Source organism: Melanaphis sacchari, unplaced genomic scaffold, assembly GCF_002803265.2.
Source record: "Melanaphis sacchari strain LSU unplaced genomic scaffold, SCAv2.0 Contig77_pilon_pilon, whole genome shotgun sequence".
NCBI lineage: Eukaryota > Metazoa > Arthropoda > Insecta > Hemiptera > Aphididae > Melanaphis > Melanaphis sacchari.
In genome coordinates this window covers 1,900,430-1,919,203 of record NW_020271547.1, presented here as the reverse complement: position 1 = coordinate 1,919,203, position 18,774 = coordinate 1,900,430, and the positions used below count along the sequence as shown (strand labels likewise).

At 24.7% G+C, this 18,774-nt stretch overlaps 3 protein-coding genes across 6 annotated transcripts; 1 reads left to right on the top strand and 2 right to left on the bottom strand.

Annotated features, from left to right (window-relative positions):
- The first annotated feature begins 98 nt into the window (after positions 1–98).
- On the top strand, positions 99–18,703 carry LOC112601397. Of its 4 annotated transcripts, none has more exons than XM_025349022.1 (9): positions 99–285; positions 1,812–1,906; positions 16,620–16,712; positions 17,102–17,173; positions 17,282–17,436; positions 17,489–17,546; positions 17,678–17,794; positions 18,322–18,444; positions 18,526–18,703. In XM_025349022.1, exons 4-9 carry the CDS (start codon positions 17,134–17,136, stop codon positions 18,651–18,653), a joined length of 621 nt encoding a protein of 206 aa, XP_025204807.1. In that variant the 5' UTR covers positions 99–285; positions 1,812–1,906; positions 16,620–16,712; positions 17,102–17,133; the 3' UTR covers positions 18,654–18,703. The 4 variants fall into 4 exon arrangements, with proteins under 4 accessions (XP_025204807.1, XP_025204805.1, XP_025204806.1 ...); XM_025349020.1 differs by having other exon boundaries at positions 99–329; XM_025349021.1 differs by lacking the exons at positions 99–285; positions 1,812–1,906 and adding an exon at positions 16,309–16,379.
- On the bottom strand, positions 5,136–6,421 carry LOC112601395 (3-oxoacyl-[acyl-carrier-protein] reductase FabG-like). Its single transcript, XM_025349018.1, has one exon. The coding sequence runs from the start codon at positions 5,973–5,975 to the stop codon at positions 5,205–5,207; it is 771 nt and encodes a 256-aa protein (XP_025204803.1). The 5' UTR covers positions 5,976–6,421; the 3' UTR covers positions 5,136–5,204.
- LOC112601393 (NAD-dependent protein deacetylase sirtuin-7) lies at positions 10,277–16,022 on the bottom strand. The gene is made up of 7 exons (XM_025349013.1): positions 15,913–16,022; positions 13,927–14,024; positions 13,446–13,661; positions 12,176–12,347; positions 11,864–12,100; positions 11,448–11,568; positions 10,277–11,387 (listed from the first exon to the last, which is right to left on the bottom strand). The coding sequence occupies exons 1-7, from the start codon at positions 16,012–16,014 to the stop codon at positions 10,453–10,455; spliced, it is 1,881 nt and encodes a 626-aa protein (XP_025204798.1). The 5' UTR covers positions 16,015–16,022; the 3' UTR covers positions 10,277–10,452.
- Positions 18,704–18,774: the final 71 nt, after the last annotated feature.

Sequence of the window (18,774 nt, the reverse complement as noted above, 5' to 3'; positions counted from 1 at the left end):
ACCTACCTACCTACTATTAATTCTTTATTAGCAATAATACCCCTACTCATCAATCGATTCAGTAATCACTAATCAGTCGGAATGTGCATAATGCACTTATAACATTATGTTCTGCATTTTCGTAATTTTTTATTTAACCAATGGCCGCCTTTTGGAGTAGGTAGTAATTATGTTTCTAATTTCAAATTCAATATATTTTCTGGTAGAAAATATGTAGATCTAGTTTATAGTTATAGTACTTAGAGCAGCGTTTCTCAAACTGTGGGTCGTCGGTCAATTATCGCGGTGAGTCGCGAACAATTTTTTAAATTATACAGATTCCAAGAAATGTATGTTAAATTAATATTAAGTATATCATTATTAATAAAAGTACATTAGTAAAAATACATTGATTATAAACCTATAGAATAATAAAAATAATAATTTAAACCTAATAAACAAATTTTGTTAAAAAAATTGAAATATATTATATTATATTATTTTAAATTAAATTTTTTTTTTTATTTAACTACTTTTTGAAAAGTGAAACCATGTGGGCCACTAAAGATTTTTCGGGGGAAATTTGGGTCGCGGTTCTAAAAAGATTAAGAACCGCTGACTTAGAGAGTCAAAAGTAAAAATTGACCAGAACTTAAATTAATAATTGGTAAAAGCAAAAACCAATTAGTAATATACCTACTAATATGAGAATTTTTACAAAAAAAACCAGTTTTTGTTTGGTGGAATTTCGATATAATCGATTTTCTTATCTAATTTTATTTTAAAAACGAATAACCTCGAAACTAAAATACCTACTTAACATTTTCAACAGATGTTTAGTAAAGTATTTAGTATGCATAACACAATTTTTAAAAGCCTTTTTTGAGCTATTGACATTTAGACATTAAAAATGTTTGATATTTTTTCCCTATAATTATTGATAAAATAATTTACGCTTGATAAAATAATTATACATTCATCTATAACTTTTTATGAGCGTTTGAAGTTAAAATTTTGACGAAATTGAATATTTGAACGGAGAAAAATGATTTTAATTATTATTTGTGAAAATTCAAAGATATTCGTAAGAATTTGAAACTTTTACGAATCAATCAGTGTCGTAATTACAGTGAAGAATTAGGTCCCCCCATAACTTTTCAAAAAACTTATCTACGGCATTTATTTACTTACTTAACTCTACATCAATGGTATATTTTATAGAAATAATAAAAATAACTCGATTCTCGTATTTTATAACTAAGTTAATATTACTTCGTAATAAGCACTACTACGCAAATATATTATTATATGGTAGTTGTTTTGTGATAGAAAAATAAACTATTGAGCGGTCGAGTTTAATTTTATCATAAATCGACGATATAGATATATTAGCAACGTTTTACTATAAATTATAATGCATATTCAATACTGTGTAATAAATAATAATAATAGGTTGTAGGTATACCTATATGCTCTAAAATTAACTAATCTTTATCATACATTTACTGATTTAGTACAATTTTATTCTCCCATGGCATGTGTGATGTCTAATTGTCTAAATGTCGAAATTGTGTACTAGATTTTCTAATAAAGTCATATACTTCATTAATTATCTCCCCCTAACAATGCTATGCAGTTTACTCATGTTAATATTTTCACCAGAATACGTATTTTTAACCGTAAAAAAAGTGAAATCATGTTTAAAAAACACATTGTTTGTCATAAATAAATAAATAAATAATTAAATTAAATTAAATATTCGATGTTGTTTTATGACTTTTTCTTGTAGAGATTAACTTTTGAGTGTAATTCTTTACTTATTCATTTTACAGAATCGATTGCTTTTGCTATGTTAATTGCTCATTAAAATGTTAAATTTGACCATGAAAAAGTACTTAGTAAACTAACAATAGCTGCGCAAAATAAAGTAAGTAAATATTTTATTATGGTGAAAATTTTGTGTAAGTATTAATTAAGTGTACTACCTATTTACAGCGTTAAATTTAATTGGTGTTAATAAATTAAAATTAAAAGGTTTTTAATATTTATGTTTATATAATATATTTTTAATGATATTTAAACATAATATTGTCGTATTTTATTTGTTCAACACTATAATATATAAAATATGAAGACAATGGTTTCAATAAAAATATTTGTAATACAGAAATATACTTTTCAATTTGTATTTAAACATTTCGTTTTATGTTGACACTCGGCAGTTCGGCACTCCTACCGTATAGTTCCATTTATATAAGGGCGCTGGATTTTTATTAGTCCCGAGCGTCAAATATCCTAAATCCGGTACTGCCTATTTGTAAATGTGAATATCTAAATATTATGTAATTATTTGTTTACGTGTATGTATACATGTATTTAAATTATACATATTACAATGACTGTATAATTATTATAATGTATTGAGAGGAGATACTCATAATACACACAAAAATTTTTTTAGAGCATAATAGGTAAAATTTACAAGAATATCATCCCTTACTTCCACAAATATGATAAAATTTCGTCACTAGTCTATTGATTTATTCTTTTATAATTTATACCAATATTAAAAAGATGAAAAATTTGTTCCTACTACCTATATTTGAATGTGAAATCTCGGACTTAAGGAATTATTAATGGATTGATTTTAATAAAAATTATATCAGTAGATTCCTTAAGATTAGGAAGATATATTTTTCAACGCCTATGTGGATTTGAGTTTCTTACATAGGTATTTCAGGTATTTGTATTTATTATTTTGTATAGTCAAGCCCATTTCAAGGATTTTCGAAATCAGGAACAAATTAATGTAATGGCCTTTCGATCACCATACGTAATATAATATAATATAAAAACATACTGAGATTTACATAAGTTTAATTTTTTTTTTTTTTTATTATCAAGCTATAATATATACCACGAATTTATTCGCATTTTATAATGTTTTGTGACCTATGGTAGTGTAGTATGTTACGTCAGTACTTACTTAAAAGTTAGTAAGGTAAAATATTAATATAATTTTATATTATAATTATTATATAATATATACGATTTGCTACACACAAACATTAATTCAACTTACAGTATTAGTATTACTAATAGACAATACCAAAATAAATAATAAAACATCTTCAGAAAATAGATATATAAGAAAACTCAGATTTAAAAAAAAAAATTATTTCACAAGTATCAAAAACAAAAATCGTCACTGTTGGATGGCTTCATTTTATTATGGGTACTTATTCGTGCTAACTATTTTATCCACATTATATATTTATTGTAAAAATTATCTACTGATTGAGAATACTTATTGAAAATTAAAAAATTGTACATAAATCTTTCGTTTAAGAAACAAAAAAAAAAATCTTTCGTTCAGAATCATTTGTTAATGAATTAAAATTTAACACATCCATTAGGTACTTCGAATTATTTTAACGACCTACAATGAAGTACTCGTAATATAAATTTCAATTTTTCTTTATTATATTTTTATATTGTATATAAGTCTAGGGCTCGGAAGTTGATGCATTTTGCATTTTTTTTTGGAACTTTTTAGACGATGCTCTCCTGGCCACAAATCTGTTTCGTTAGCATGTGAATCTAAATAACTAATTTTTATTTTGCATTTTTTGGTGTTTATTACTTTTTAAGTCATTTTTTGAGATTTTTAGGTCATTTTCCCACATTTTTAGTTATTTTTACTGATTTCACACTAGTTCATTTCTTATCGTTTCTTGTTGACCATTATGCCGATAACTTAAACCACAGACATTTATAAAACAAATATTTTTAATTTTTTAATTTTCCTATTTTAAGGACATTTTTGTCATTTTTATGTCATATTTTGAATTTTATAGTAACATAGAGTAAAATATTTAAAAAAAATGTATTTTTATTAATATAAAACTAATATTTGTAATTTTTTTAGGACATTTTTTGCCATTTTTATGGTCATTTTTTTATTGCTTTTAAGGTCATCAACTTCCGAGTCCTATATATAACTATGTCAAATAATATATACTATTATTTCGTTCTCAATATATTTAAGCGCAGTCTGACTTAACTGTCTTAATGAATTTTTTTTTTTAATTATCTACATTATGAATACCAACATTGAAAAAAAGTTACAAAATATATATGATCACTGTTATTTAAATATTAAGTACTAAAGTGTATAAAACTATATATTAACTATTATTAGTTATTCATAGTCTCATAGGTATCATTTAATATATCGATTAACTTTGCTAAAAATAATAGATTATATTCCTAAAATGTTCCACATGTATTTTCATATTTAAATTTAATAAATTCGTTTAATTACAAAAAGAAAAAAACAGTTTACTCATTTTAATGCGATACCTACATAAAACCGGTATAGCTAGGCAGGAGAGATTTGATAGAAATCAGTAGGCATCATAGCTACCATGACACACCAAAAGTGTTCTAACGAAAACTACATTTTTGGAAAAACACATGAGTGTAAATGTTATATAATATAAAAAATTAAAAATACCAAATATTCATCATTAGAAACTAATAATTTTACAAATAATATTTTTTATTTGTAGAAGTTAAAATTAACATCTACAACTGATAACCGCATGTGTGCACATAATATGTAAGTTAGGATGGTTAAGACATTTGAAAACGGTCCACACATAATTTAAAAAAAGTTATATCATAATTTACCAAGTTATTAATCTTAAATATTGAAAAATATTTGTTATAATTTTTGGTAAATTGAGCCCCAAAAAATAAAGAAAGTTATCAGTTCAAATAAAACAATTTTATTTTTGTATAATGGATGTATTATCTATAATGTAATAATCTTAAGTTTTTATTCCATATTATCATATTACAATAATTGTTGTCTAGTAATAATTAATACATAAATTAGATGTCTATTATAATCATATGTAAACCTACAACATTTTGTGTAGATTTGATGGAGTAGGAGGTACATTGTTCATTTAAATGAAACTATAACAATTATACAACTTTCATCAATCACTGATATTATAAGTTTCATGATAATGTCCAGGATAATTTGTAGTTATAACTTATATTTTCATTAAGATCAATCAGCTTTATGACAAAAAAAAAAAAAAAAAAAAAATGTTTATTTTATTATATTCATATAGGTTAGGTATATTTAGGTATAAAATATACAGACAAAAAAAAAAATTGCCATTTAATCATATCATAACTCATAAGTAAATATTTTATCTTGGGCACATAGCGTGTCTTCCTCCATCAATAAAAACTGAATCGCCTGTCGTAAAACTAGCATCATCACTAGCTAAAAATGCAATTGCTTTAGCAACTTCTTCAACAGTGCCTGGTCTTCCTAACGCGTGTGTGAACTTGGTTTTTTCTAAAAATGTTGAATAATCTTCTTGACTCATTCCTTGTCTTGTTAAAAGATTTGTAACTACAACTCCTGGGTTTACACTGTTGACACGAACTCCTTTTGGTGCCAATTCCAATGCCACACATCTAGTAAATTGATCCACTGCAGCTTTTGACATACAGTATGCCAATACATTAGGGAACGATCTGGTTCCATTTACACTAGATACATTAACTATATTACCTTTAGTCTTCACCAAGTGTGGAACAGCCAACATGGTCAAATGATAAATGGATCTTACATTCGCATTCATAACCCGATCATACTGATCAAGAGATGTAGACTCAATAGATCCATTTTCTAAAATGCCTGCATTATTTACTAAAACGTCCAGTTGGTTATAATGAGATATAGTATAATCCAAAATTCTTTTAGTATCATCTTCATTTGTCAGATCTCCAGTAACCACAAGTGGTTTTAGTGAACAACTTTTTTCACATTGATCAGCTACATTCTGTAGGTTGATAAGATTGCGTCCAGTAAGTGCTAGTTTTGCTCCCAATTTGGAAAAATGTATTGCAGTTGCTGCGCCAATTCCTGAACTGGCACCAGTAATCAATACTATTTTACTATGAAAACTCATTTTACTATAATACAGTTACTACACAAACTAAAAATTTGCGAAGATTAAAGAAAATTAATTGTCACTTTTAATCATCAATAATTTAAATTCAAGTTTTAATATCGTAGACACATTCAGTAGTTAGATATTTCAAACGTAGTATTTAATTTTATCAGTTTTAATAAAAAACTTTTATCCGTTTATCGTAATCAAACTATATACAAACTATACAGGAAGTTGAAATAATTGCTTAAGTTTAAAAAGACACAATATATAATAGTACTATTATACTAAATCAAATATAACATTTATTATAATTCATTCCCGTGATTTATACAGCATTACCGTGTATAGTATTAATTAGTATAGTGTATAATACATAGTTGAATTGTTAAATAGCACTTATGTACTTAACAGCTGCTAATGTTCTGATAATCTAAATTCTGATCATAGTCCATAGACTAGAGTTATATTACTCTATGATTCTGGTACAGGTTGTTGTTTTATTAATTTTTATCATTCATTTATCAAGCATTTTAACAAACTTTTCACGGTTAGTGGTTATAGTGAGGTAAATTAAGATTGATGATAACGATAAGTAATGTCTTATTCATGATTATTGATTATTAATATTTTTAAATTATTTTTCTCCATTTTTATTTTTTTAGTGACGCTATAAAAGAAAGGCAACCCCAATAATAAAAAAAAAAAAAAAACTGGAAATTTAAAATATAACATTTTATGAAATTTTTTCAATAATTTATGAAATAAAAGAAAAAATTTAAGCTATTCTTGCATTAAAAATGGTAGGTAACACTTAAAATAAAATTACATGATCTTTCAAATAAAAACAAAGGTTTAAAAGTACTATGATAAATGCATTACTATTATGCAAATAAGTTCAAATTAATGACATTTTCCAAAACCAAGATGTAGATAAAATACATTTAATTCAATTTTTGTTTATTTTATTACAATCCAAGAGATTAAGACTCGAAAATAGTTCATTCAAATATGCCCAAACAAATTCGGTTGATATCAAATAATTGTTTAAGCTTCATAAAAAATAAACGTCACAGCTACACGGAGAAAAAAAACTGAAGTAACATAGTTTTTAATTTTAAATATTTTAGTAGATACTAAATAGAATTTGAAAAATAAATTAACTTGTTCAGAATTTTACTAAAGAGTTAATTTTTGTATAGGTACACTAGTTAAAAGTTGTTTAATTTGTTTTAATATATTTGAATATCTAATTAATTCGTAAACTATTGATAATAATAATTTAAAAATAAAAATTCTGCATTTTTTCCCATATCAATAGATCAAATAATTAAAAACTTTAAATTCAGAACGGAGCGATGGATGTATTGATTTTACAATGATGTGTATATTTTTATATTTGTTGTACACAATACGATAAGTACTTATGTATAGTAGATTTTTAATATGGACTTTGGATAGAAAATTTGAACTAGTTTTTACTTTAAGCCAGTGATTCCCAATGTGGGCGGTACCATCTTTAAGATTTGAAAATGTTATACAAAGTTCTTTAAAAGTTTTTAAATCTATATAAAAAATATAAAATTCTGCCGAAAAATCAAATTTATTTTTATGGGCATTTCAATCTCAAATATTTATGATATTAGATATTCACCCATGAAATAATTATTTATCTTCAAACAATTTTTGATATTTTGTTGTGTTTCATTAAAACTAATAATAAATATATATTTTTTTATTAATAAAGAATGGACTAATGGAGTGAGTATAGACAATTTATGAAGATAATTATCAAAATATCGAATGAATCAAACTAAGTTGGCTAACATAAGAAATAAAGTAAAAATATTTCTACTCATTAGCTCATCAATATATTTAAAGAATAACAAAAGAAAAAGAATTTAAAAAAATTGTTACAAACTTTGAGGAAAAGTTAAAAGAGTAAAGGCAAACATACCGACTCGAGGTCTCAAAATCTGGTTCTATATTCAAATAGAATACGGGTTATTATGCTAGGCAAGTTTTAAAATTTTATATAACATTCGTACTAGTTTTTTAGCAGAATTTCTTGGGCATCGCGAGGTCAAACGCGTGACTTGTATCTTTTAGGTATGTTATCATGTGAAAAAAAATGTGGAAAATATTTACCAATTTATTCATAACGGTTTCTAAAATATCTACATTTAACTTATAAGAATTTTTATTAAAGAACTACGTATGAACAACTAAAAAATCTTGTTTTATTTTATTGTGTGAAAATATAGTGTTTCATAAAAAAAAAATAAAAATTTGGTGATCTTAATATTGTAAATTGTTATTGGTCTTATGTGTTTAAATATAAATTGTTATAAGTGTAATGTTATTAAATCACATCATCAACTTCTTAAATATACCTACACGTGGTATTTATTTCAAACGGCTAAAATAGTAATAGATAAACAATTATATGACTAAGAAGTCATAATAAATGTACATTTCTAAAAAAGTTATTTATCTCTATTCATATGTTCATAGTATTAAATGTTGTTTCAAGGGATAGCTTGTAGGAACGATTAAAAATAAAAAATACATAATAGTTTAATAGTGAAGATAAATTATATTATACTCTGCAATTTTAAGTTTAAGCTTATGCATTGCTACAGTATAAAATATACAAAATAAATGTGTAGGTAATACAAATTTCACATTATTTTTTGTTCCAAATTTTTGAATTTTAACTTAGAGCCCCTAAAAGTATCGATTACAAGATACAATTTGCTACCAAAAACCACTCTCAAAGTGAAGATTGAAATATTTCTTTCATTGTAAAACGTGTTAACATTCACATCTCATACACACAAAACTAAAAAAATTAACACAATTGTAATATCAATACAACTCTAAAACTTACAGATAGAAAATTTACTAATTTTATTTTTAACAACAAAGTAGTTAGTTAATTTTTTTGATTTTGACAAAAATTTTTAAAATTTTATCTTCAAACGGTTTCTTACTCAAATAGATAAAATTCTCTATCAAAATCCATCCCTAAGATTTAGAATCTGTTTTACTAAACTAAAAGATGATGACTGATTAAAAAAAAAATATATACTGTATATTTGTTCATCCGAGTATGAATAAAATTAAAAACTATTAAATACAAACATATTAATAAATAAGTTAGATATTTAATATGTATGATATAATTACAATAAAACACATGTATAAATAATTTATAATTTTAATTATGAATTCACTATACTTACCAATTACCATACAATACTGGATTATTATTGATAAAGCCGCACTTTATATAATATACACATTTGTTTTTAAATTGTTATATTAATGAGTAACGACAATTATTATATAAAACGTGAATAGTTTGACATTCTAACCAAGATTAAATAATATATATTGTGGAATAAATTTTAAGCCTATTTCTGGTTCAATAAGTTAATGGAAAATCAAGAAATTAATTTTTTAAATAGTTGACAAATATGCGCACAAAGATATTTTTTTTTCAAATGTGTTACCAATTATTAGCTATTATTAGAAATTAGAATTTTAATGAAGTTGATGTAGTATAAAAGTATAAAACATTGTTTTTATTCACACTAATGAAACTTTACAAGTAGTTGGATTTTGGTCCAAAATGAAAAGGAAATTAAATTTAAGTCATTCAACAAAATAAATGCTGCTTTTAAATGGACAAAAAATAATAATGCTGGGTAGGATAGTTAAAAAGCTGATACGTTAAAAATATTATTTATACACCAAATCAGAAAACCAAAAATATTATTTATCCACACGCAATATGCAAAATTTTAGCATTAGGCAACCAAATTTAACATGAGAGTGCATTTTAAAGAGAAACAAACTGCAGTATAATACATAAACCATTACTAATAAAGTTTAATGGGTTGAAAAGGACATAATTTTTTAAACAATATTTTGTAATACATGTATTAAAACATTCAATACAACTGTAATCAGAACAAAAAGACATGTATTACTACCTAGCAAAATTGTAAAAGCACAAAAAAATAAACATTGATAAATAATAGTAAAAATAAAAAATGAATAAATCACAACAATTTATTATTGCACTTCAGTAAACCACATTTAAATCTCATTAGAAAAATTACTTTCCTAATACAATAATAATAGTGTAAACAAAAATTATTAGAAAATCATAAATCTAACAGAAGAATGTAAAAATTTAAAATATGATTAGGACATTATAAATTAAAATTCTGGACCAGCAAGAATAGTTTCAAATTTTAAATTATAACAAACTAAGCCAATTATTCTAAACATGATTTTAATATAAAAAATATAGTATAAGTATCAATACATCTGAGTAAACATAAAAAATAAATGTTACCAGATGAAAACTTAAAAGATTATAGATATTCTTAGAATTATACAACCTTACATTGTAGTATAACTTAACTTAAATACTGGAAGGTAAAGAAATAATGAGGAAAACTAATTTTAAATAAAATAATTATACCTATTTTTTTTTTTTTATTCTTTTCTTGTAACCTTTTCCAAACCAGCCTGCAGTAACTTTGGCTTTTTCTATAACTTCATCATTCTTATCAGCTATGTCCTCAGTTTTCAGTTCATTTTCATCTTCTTCATCAGTGTCATCATCACAACACAGACAATTAGCTACATCTTCTTTGAATTTTGACTCATATTTATGATAAAATAGACATTTAGTTGAACCATAAACTGGATGACAAAATGTACAATATCGACTTATTGAAACATCTGTTTTTTTAATATCATCTTTATCTTCACTAATATCTTTTTTCTTTTTTTTTAAATTGTTTGTCAGCTTTTTTTCTATTTGTAGTTTTTCAACTGCAGCCAATCCTATACATGCTTGATATACAAAGTTCTTGTAAAACTGATCAACAGGCGTTGGAGATAATCCTAAAGTTTCCATATTATTGATAAAAAATGGATTTAAGTATGGTACAATTGGTTCAACCAATGATAGCATATTGCGACCTTCCAATGAATTTGGATCTACACCCTCAATAAAAGGCCTCCAAAAATTACTTAAGCTTGGAACAATATCCATACTTGAACACGACGGAGAATTAATTGACTCACTTTGATCAGCTATGGATGTATTATTTTCTAATTTTACTAAACTGAGATCAACTGGTTGAATTAGGTCTTTAGATCCTGAACACATTTTGGTATTATTTTTATTGTTACTTATATCTAATTCTATTTTTTCACATTTTGTTATTGTACTTTCGGTTTTTTGAACATCATCAGTTGGAACAGCTAAAACAGGATGTACTGTTGTATGTTCTTCAGCTGCTACCAACATTGTGGCATGATGAAATATAGGATCAAGACAACGTTGATACTTAGGAATGTCTAAATTCAATATTGACATTACTTTTTTCATAATTTCATCACATTTACCTGGAACATCATTTTACCTATTATATTTTTAATATCAAATAAAAACAATTATTTTTATACCATTTATTTTTAAAGTAGCTTGATCATCCTTAGGAGTCCATTGAAGATTCACAATGTATAACTTTGGTCTTTTTTTAGCTGGTCTATCCATCGACCAAAGCCATGGATATTTTTTCAGAACCTAATTATACATGTTTAAAGAGTTATTATTGTTTAATACTTAGCGTTTTATTACATTAAAATCATTAAATGATTTATTTTTAGTTCACTGGTTAAAAAAAAAATCTGGAATTATATATATATATTATTATTATTATTAACTTATGTAAATATATATTTATACATTAATTAAAACTAGTAACAAAATATAATATAAAAAAAGAATCTTCACAATAATTTATTAAGTATATAATTCCATTCCTTTTTTTGTCAGATAACCATTAAAATAAACAAAATTCAATCATTATAAATATTACCCTTAAGCTGGATCCTAAACACAAAATTACATCAGTTTTCTCAGCATGTTTACAAGCTGTTGACCAATTAATTGGCCACTGAAGTTTACCACGCTCTCCAAAATGAACAATTGTATCTTTTAATGGTTTGTGACAAGCATAACATAACCTTAATGTTTTATGATTAAATCTTGCTGTATGTTCAGTCACATCAAACATTCGTAAATAATGCCTATTTGGCTTACAATTGACGCATACCTATAAATTAATATTTAATTTTAATTGATATATTTAAAAATATAATGAAAACATAATAATTAAAATTACAAATACCTCAATAAACATATCACCATGAACTTCTGACAATGCTGGTCTTGGTAGACCACTTCTTAAATGCAACCCATCACAATTTTGAGAAACAACATGTCCAAGTAATCCTTCACGATATAATCGATATAATGCCATATGTGTTAATGTAGGTTCTGCTTGACTTAAGTCGTGACATCTAAATAAATAATGAATATAATAGTATAAATATGGCTATGCATTTTTTTAGAATATTAATGATAATTAATGTTCAGTTTATATTATTAAAAACATCATAGAAGATAAAAGTAGATTCAATAAAATATTTAGTAAAACTAAAGAAATGTAAATGAAAAGACAATACTAAAAAAAATAAACAATTAATATGTAGACAAAGAGTTACACACATAATCACAGTTTGTACTTAGTAATTAAAAGAATAATTAAAATAAACTAATAAATCTTAAAATGTGCATGATAATAAGCTCTTTTATCAAGATTTAAGCACAGACATTGAAAAGACAAAACATCATGAACATTACTTCCTCATAAAGGCCTGAATAAGGTAAATAATACATCATTACTAATCGGTGAAAATAATTAATATTTAAACTTAGTAATTTACTGGTTCTATCTGGGGGCATATCTAAAGATTTCATTTTTTATTAATTATTTTTTTATACTTATTATTAGGTACACTAAATTTTTGATTTTTTATAAAATTTTCTTGAAATAAAATTAATTGATGAACTTTAAAGTAATATTATTCAAAATTATCTGAAAAAAAGGATAATAGTGTCATAAGGGATCTATTATAATTCTTGTGATTTACCTAAACTAAGCCCACAAATTTATAAATGTCGATTTATAATATGAAATATAATTTATTAGATATATGTAGAACTATAAAATTATTCTTTTTCAACCAGTTTTAAATTGACTATTGGTACTATAGCGTGTAAAGTGTATTACAGATAAACATATATTTACTCATAGTTCAGCATTTTTAGTGTATATTTGATTTGTGTTTATAAATCAGCATTCTAATTATTACTAATTTATATATTAATTAATGTAATATATTATATTATTATGCATTATAATACATACTATGTACTATTATGAAATTGAATGAACTAATTTCTGAAAATTTCTGATCAAATTGTCAAGTACTATAATAAGAATATTGAAAAAGAAATAAAATATATATTTTGTTTTAAAATAAATTTCACAATATTATTTTAATAATGCAAAAAAAAAAACTAGAATTTGTTATAGTTTTATGTTAATTACACACCCAATGTCTTTTCCTTGATCTAATAATGTCCATATTCCATTTGAGCCTCTATAATCAGGTATTTTAGCTGCAGTACTTATTCCTGCACCAGTATAAACTACTAAATTGGATGCAGACGAAATAGCTTTTGCAAGATCTTCACATTTTTTATCTAGTACTTCAGCTGGATCTTCAAATTCTTGACATCGCTCTTTTAATTTTTTTTGTCTATCTAATCTAAAAAATTAAATTGATAAATATATATTAATTTTATTAATAAATTATTAAATAATCCATACTATTGAATTTAAAATATTTAATTTAAAACAAGAAAAAAGCACAGTATTTTTGCACAATTATCATATTACTTTTAATACAAATTAGAAATATAATACCACACACTATATATAATGTAAAAACTATGAGACTAATTTAAAATGCTCACTTTATTAAATAAAATTACAATAAAAAGAATTACATAAAAAAAAATAAAAAAAAATACCTTTGAGATATCTTTTGTACTGTATCTTTACATGTATTAAGAATTTCTTTGTCATCAATTGTTCGCTCAGATAATGGCTTTTGAATGATTTCTAATATCTGTAAATAATCAATATAGATTAAAATATAATATACAATATATAGTATACATAATAATACAGTAAAATCTCCCTTAATGGGTACCTCCTAATAGAGGACGATTTTTCATGACAGGGCACATTTTACTAATTATTTGTAAGAAAACCTAGAGACACTCTAAATATCTGAAATTTTTATGACTAGATTTTAAAAATTTTTATCCTAAATATTATCTTTAGTATATTTTATTACAATGTACATTTTACACATTATTATACTATTATAATTTATCTATTCTATCATAGGAAATGGCTCTCATTTATCTAATGAAATGTTTATTTTATTTTTAAATATTTAATAATATTATTTAAAAAAATAATATTTTGTTTATTTTTATCAAAATATTACTACAAACGAGGTACAGTAACTAATTTTGTTTTAAATAATAATACATATTAGTACATAAATATGTATAAATATACATATGTGTATTATTTTTTGGATGTATTTTAATATTGTTCATTTATTTCAGTTACCTCCTTTCCCTTTTATATAAAGCAAGTACAATTTTAGTAAACCTATTTAAATATTTCACAGTATACATTATAATTAATACAATATAGTTCACAATTACTAATTTTTAACTTTCCCAAATAAATGTACCTAAGTAAATAGATATCATACAGTGGTATGAAGTGTATATTAAATCCAGCAGTCAGCTATAAATTAATTCACTAATCATGAGAGAACTTAATGTGTATCTATGATGTAATTAGTGTTTATATTATTAAGTGATTGGTATGTCCGCAGAAGGCTGAAATCAACTTTCAAAAAAAAACAAAAAAAAAAATAAATAAATAGGAACTTTTGGTACTTGTCTAATATGCTACCTACCGTAAAATTATATCCACCAAAAAACTGTATGCGAGTAGTATGCAAGTATGCTACCTACCGTAGTTATTTTTATTTTATTTTATTGCGGGAAAGTACATTTAAGTCATTACGATAAATAACATATTTTAACAGTTGTACAAAATTATAGCATAATAGCCATTATGATATCTGACCCACCAAGACCCATGATAACTTACTTTTAAACATATTATTTTAGTCTATGTTGTGTCTGAGTTGTGTTAGCATATGTGTTTTAATCATAGCGAGTTTTACTTTTTATTTCTTTATTTTAAAATAAACAAAAATGAACAAATCAATGCGCAATTTGTAAGGACATATAATATGTATTGAGGAAACATGTGTTAATTATCTTCAAGAAAAAAACTTGCTCCCAGAACTTGATAGTTGTTCCAAATTAAAAGATGGTGTTATTAAAATAATGGTGTACATTAAAAGAATTTAAAAAAAAAATAATCATAAAAGAACCTCAAATGATGATTTATTAAAAACTACTTATTTACGAGGTCAAAAAAAAGTTGCCAAACTTATCACTCTTTAAGAAAAAATTATCCTTTTTTTACATATTAATAAATTATTATTAATCAGTAAACTTGTTTTGATAGGTATCATACTACACCGATAAAGTAGTGGTAGGTAGCATATTAGACGACTACCGAAACTCTTTAGTTTTGATTGACTGACTACAATAATATTAGTTGAGCATATTAATTTCTTAAAACATGATTTTAAATATGTAATATTTGGTGATAAATTAGTGATATGGACAATAGATATTTAGAAATTGATTTTAGAAAAGTTGTTGGAAATATTTAACAAAGAATAATTTTAAATATTTCATGAAAATAATTTGGTACTAATATGTCAAAACTTTCATTTGATGTTATTCTTTTACTAATGAAAAAAAAAAAAAATCCAAATAAAAATTAGTTCTAAGACAAAACATTTTCAGGGCTATGTTCCCTGTTATTCGCTAATATTATGCAATTGCCCTTACTTTTTTATTCGACGCATTTCTCTCTGTTTTCATGCAAAACGTTACGTTCGAAGCCGCTTTCCGTTTTCTGAACTTTAATTTACATACTCTTTGATTATCCATTACATACAAGAATTTCGCTGTTCACACGACCGATCGACCTTATAAAATATCAATCACATTGATTCAATCGACGACTTTTTCGATCACTATGGTGATCACACGGCGGTGGCGGCGGCGGCGTTGCGACGGGACATAACCCATCGTTGACTATGCATGTACGCATCAATAACAGGACTGCAGACTCTCGATCATTCGGTTATACGTTTATGACATAATATAAATCGTTTTGCACCGAAATATAAAATGAAATGACAAAACGTGAAATGATCGATTATAAACGAAACCAAACTTTTTCAGGACGTCGACGAAACGTGTGAACAGTCGCGGTTTACACTGTTTACAAACCTTCGGGTTTCGGCTAAGTAGTAAGTTCAGTCACTCAACATATTCCGATAATTCACTCGGTTTCGACAGGTTTTCTTCGCAACAAGTGACGACGTGATTTTAATTAAAATTTAATTCACGATAATTAGTGTAAAATTGATGATAGACGGTGTTGTCGGTGTGTCCGAACAGCGAACAGCATACTATCAAACATTAGTATCGTATCGCATAGCAGATGTTTATTATTATTATTGTTTTTTATTATTATTTTGTTCTTGCAGTGAGTGGTGAGTGGTGTACTGGTCTGTCGGTGAGTAGCGACAGGAGAGGGTGACAGCGTTTGCGGGACACGGTGAAAACATTGAAAACCGATGGTAGGTTATGACTGGCACTGATAGCACAAAATTGAAAGTAAAAAATACTACTCGTCATAATCAATTAGAAAAACGCTAAATTTCGGCGCCTCGGTGATGATTAGGGCGTTTACACGAGGCTACTTATTAAATCCATACAGTAATTACTAATTAATACAATATTATATTTTTTTATTAAATTATCTTATCAGTTATCATAATATTTGTTTTTAAAATAATAACCCGTATGGGCGGTATAGCTGTAAATGCTGTAATGTTGCATAATATGAATTATACTAATAACCGTTGACTTTAAAGTTTATATCAGATTTTTATTATTAATATTTAATATTCTTTTGTGTATTAAATTTTTTCGATTATAAGCGTAATTTAACGACTAATTCGAATAGGTATACGGCATTAAGCACAAAATTATATCAATATGACCGATCCTCATAGTTCAAATACAAACGTTTATCAAGGTAAAAATAATTATATAAATCTACAAGTCTACGTTATTTGATGGCGTGATTCAGTGATTTGCCATCGACTAATCAGATTTCAAAATTCTGTTTGATTTTTTTTTTAAGGTGGTGGTCATTTTGAATTTTCTTCCGAAAAAAATTGGGGTGTAGAACAAGAAGATTGTAGAATATTTGATTCTATTGATATGAAACATTTAGCTACTAGTATAGCTAGTATACCATTTAATATACAACATGACATACCTGTCGAACTATTTACTGTAGGTAACTTTTAAATATGTATAAATCTTTTAATAATTAATTTAAATGTAGGCGGAGCAATTGGAAGAATTTGAAGTAGAATCATCTCTTGCTTTGAGCCGACATACATGTATGTAAATAATATATTTAATACAAAGTCTTTAATTTTAAAATACATTTCATAACTTTTACTTATATTAATTATTATTATAGTTAAATGTATAAGTCTATAAATATATTATATATATACATATTTTTTAGCACTATGCAATTCAAAATTATTAAGTATTAAAAATGTCTTGCAAACTTCCACTGAGAGTAATAATCAAGCATCCACAGACACAAATAAGTTGTTCTTAAATAATTATTCAAATTCAGGTAATATGAATTCATAGGTCATAAACTATCAATAAAATTAATTAGTTTACTACATTAATATCCATTATGTATTTAATTTTATGTCTTTAGGCAATTTTCTGCAATTATTATGTAAAAATTAATAATAATAAAGGCCTAAACTTTAAATATTAATTTGATTGGAATGATTAAGTTTCTATCTTCTAATTGCATGTCATTTTTATTAATCAATAGTTTTATGTGCTGAGCAGAACCTAAATTATTGATTCTTTAAAGTGTTATTGTTATACAAATATTAATCAAATCCTAATTAAATATTATCTAAATTTTAAATAACATCATGTTGTACTTTAATGATAAAATTAGTTGTTTTTTATTTTTGGAATTATTAAAAAAATCAATCAAATCAATTTAGAAAGACTCAGTATAGTGTTACTTTATACCTAACTACCCTATCTATCTTTCCTTTGATGTTAATAATATACATTTTTGTTTTAAAATTTTTCATATATTAGTTTAAACAAATATTATGATTTGAAATATTTCAGAAGTTGAAAATGTTCCATTTGGTTGTGAAATTCAATCTAATATAGAACTAGAGAATATATTAGGAAATAGGAAACCTTTATTTAATATACTACAAGATGAAATAAATACAGTTACTAGTATAAGTATGATAAGAATTTTAATATTTATTTTTATTATAACAAAAAATATTTGATATTCTTATAATTTTTTTTTTTTTTTTGTAGATAATAGTGAAGCTGACTCAATCATAGTTGAAAATCAAAAACTACCCAATAAAGATGATAATAAAATCGAAATAATGAATCAAAATTCAGGTCATTGGCTTGATTCAATGTTCGATAGTGATGAATAAAAATTTAAACTGTATTTTTCAATCATTAATATATTTTAAATATTTAATTCTGTATTTTTATTTTGTAAGTATAAATATTAAAACAGGGCTATTTTAATTTTACAATTGAAATAGATTCAAA

Bases quoted from the DNA above. Each gene is read 5' to 3' on its own strand.
- LOC112601395 (XM_025349018.1), bottom strand. From the start codon at position 5,975: ATGAGTTTTCATAGTAAAATAGTATTGATTACTGGTGCCAGTTCAGGA.
- LOC112601393 (XM_025349013.1), bottom strand. From the start codon at position 16,014: ATGGATAATCAAAGAGTATGTAAATTAAAGTTCAGAAAACGGAAAGCG. The intron at 13,662-13,926 runs GTATTTTTTTTT...TTAATTTTTTAG, and splicing joins GTACAAAAGATATCTCAAAG to ATTAGATAGACAAAAAAAAT. The intron at 12,348-13,445 runs GTGTGTAATTAA...TTATTTATTTAG, and splicing joins GATCAAGGAAAAGACATTGG to ATGTCACGACTTAAGTCAAG.
- LOC112601397 (XM_025349022.1), top strand. From the start codon at position 17,134: ATGACCGATCCTCATAGTTCAAATACAAACGTTTATCAAG. The intron at 17,437-17,488 runs GTAGGTAACTTT...ATTTAAATGTAG, and splicing joins TACCTGTCGAACTATTTACT to GCGGAGCAATTGGAAGAATT. The intron at 17,547-17,677 runs GTATGTAAATAA...CATATTTTTTAG, and splicing joins TGCTTTGAGCCGACATACAT to CACTATGCAATTCAAAATTA.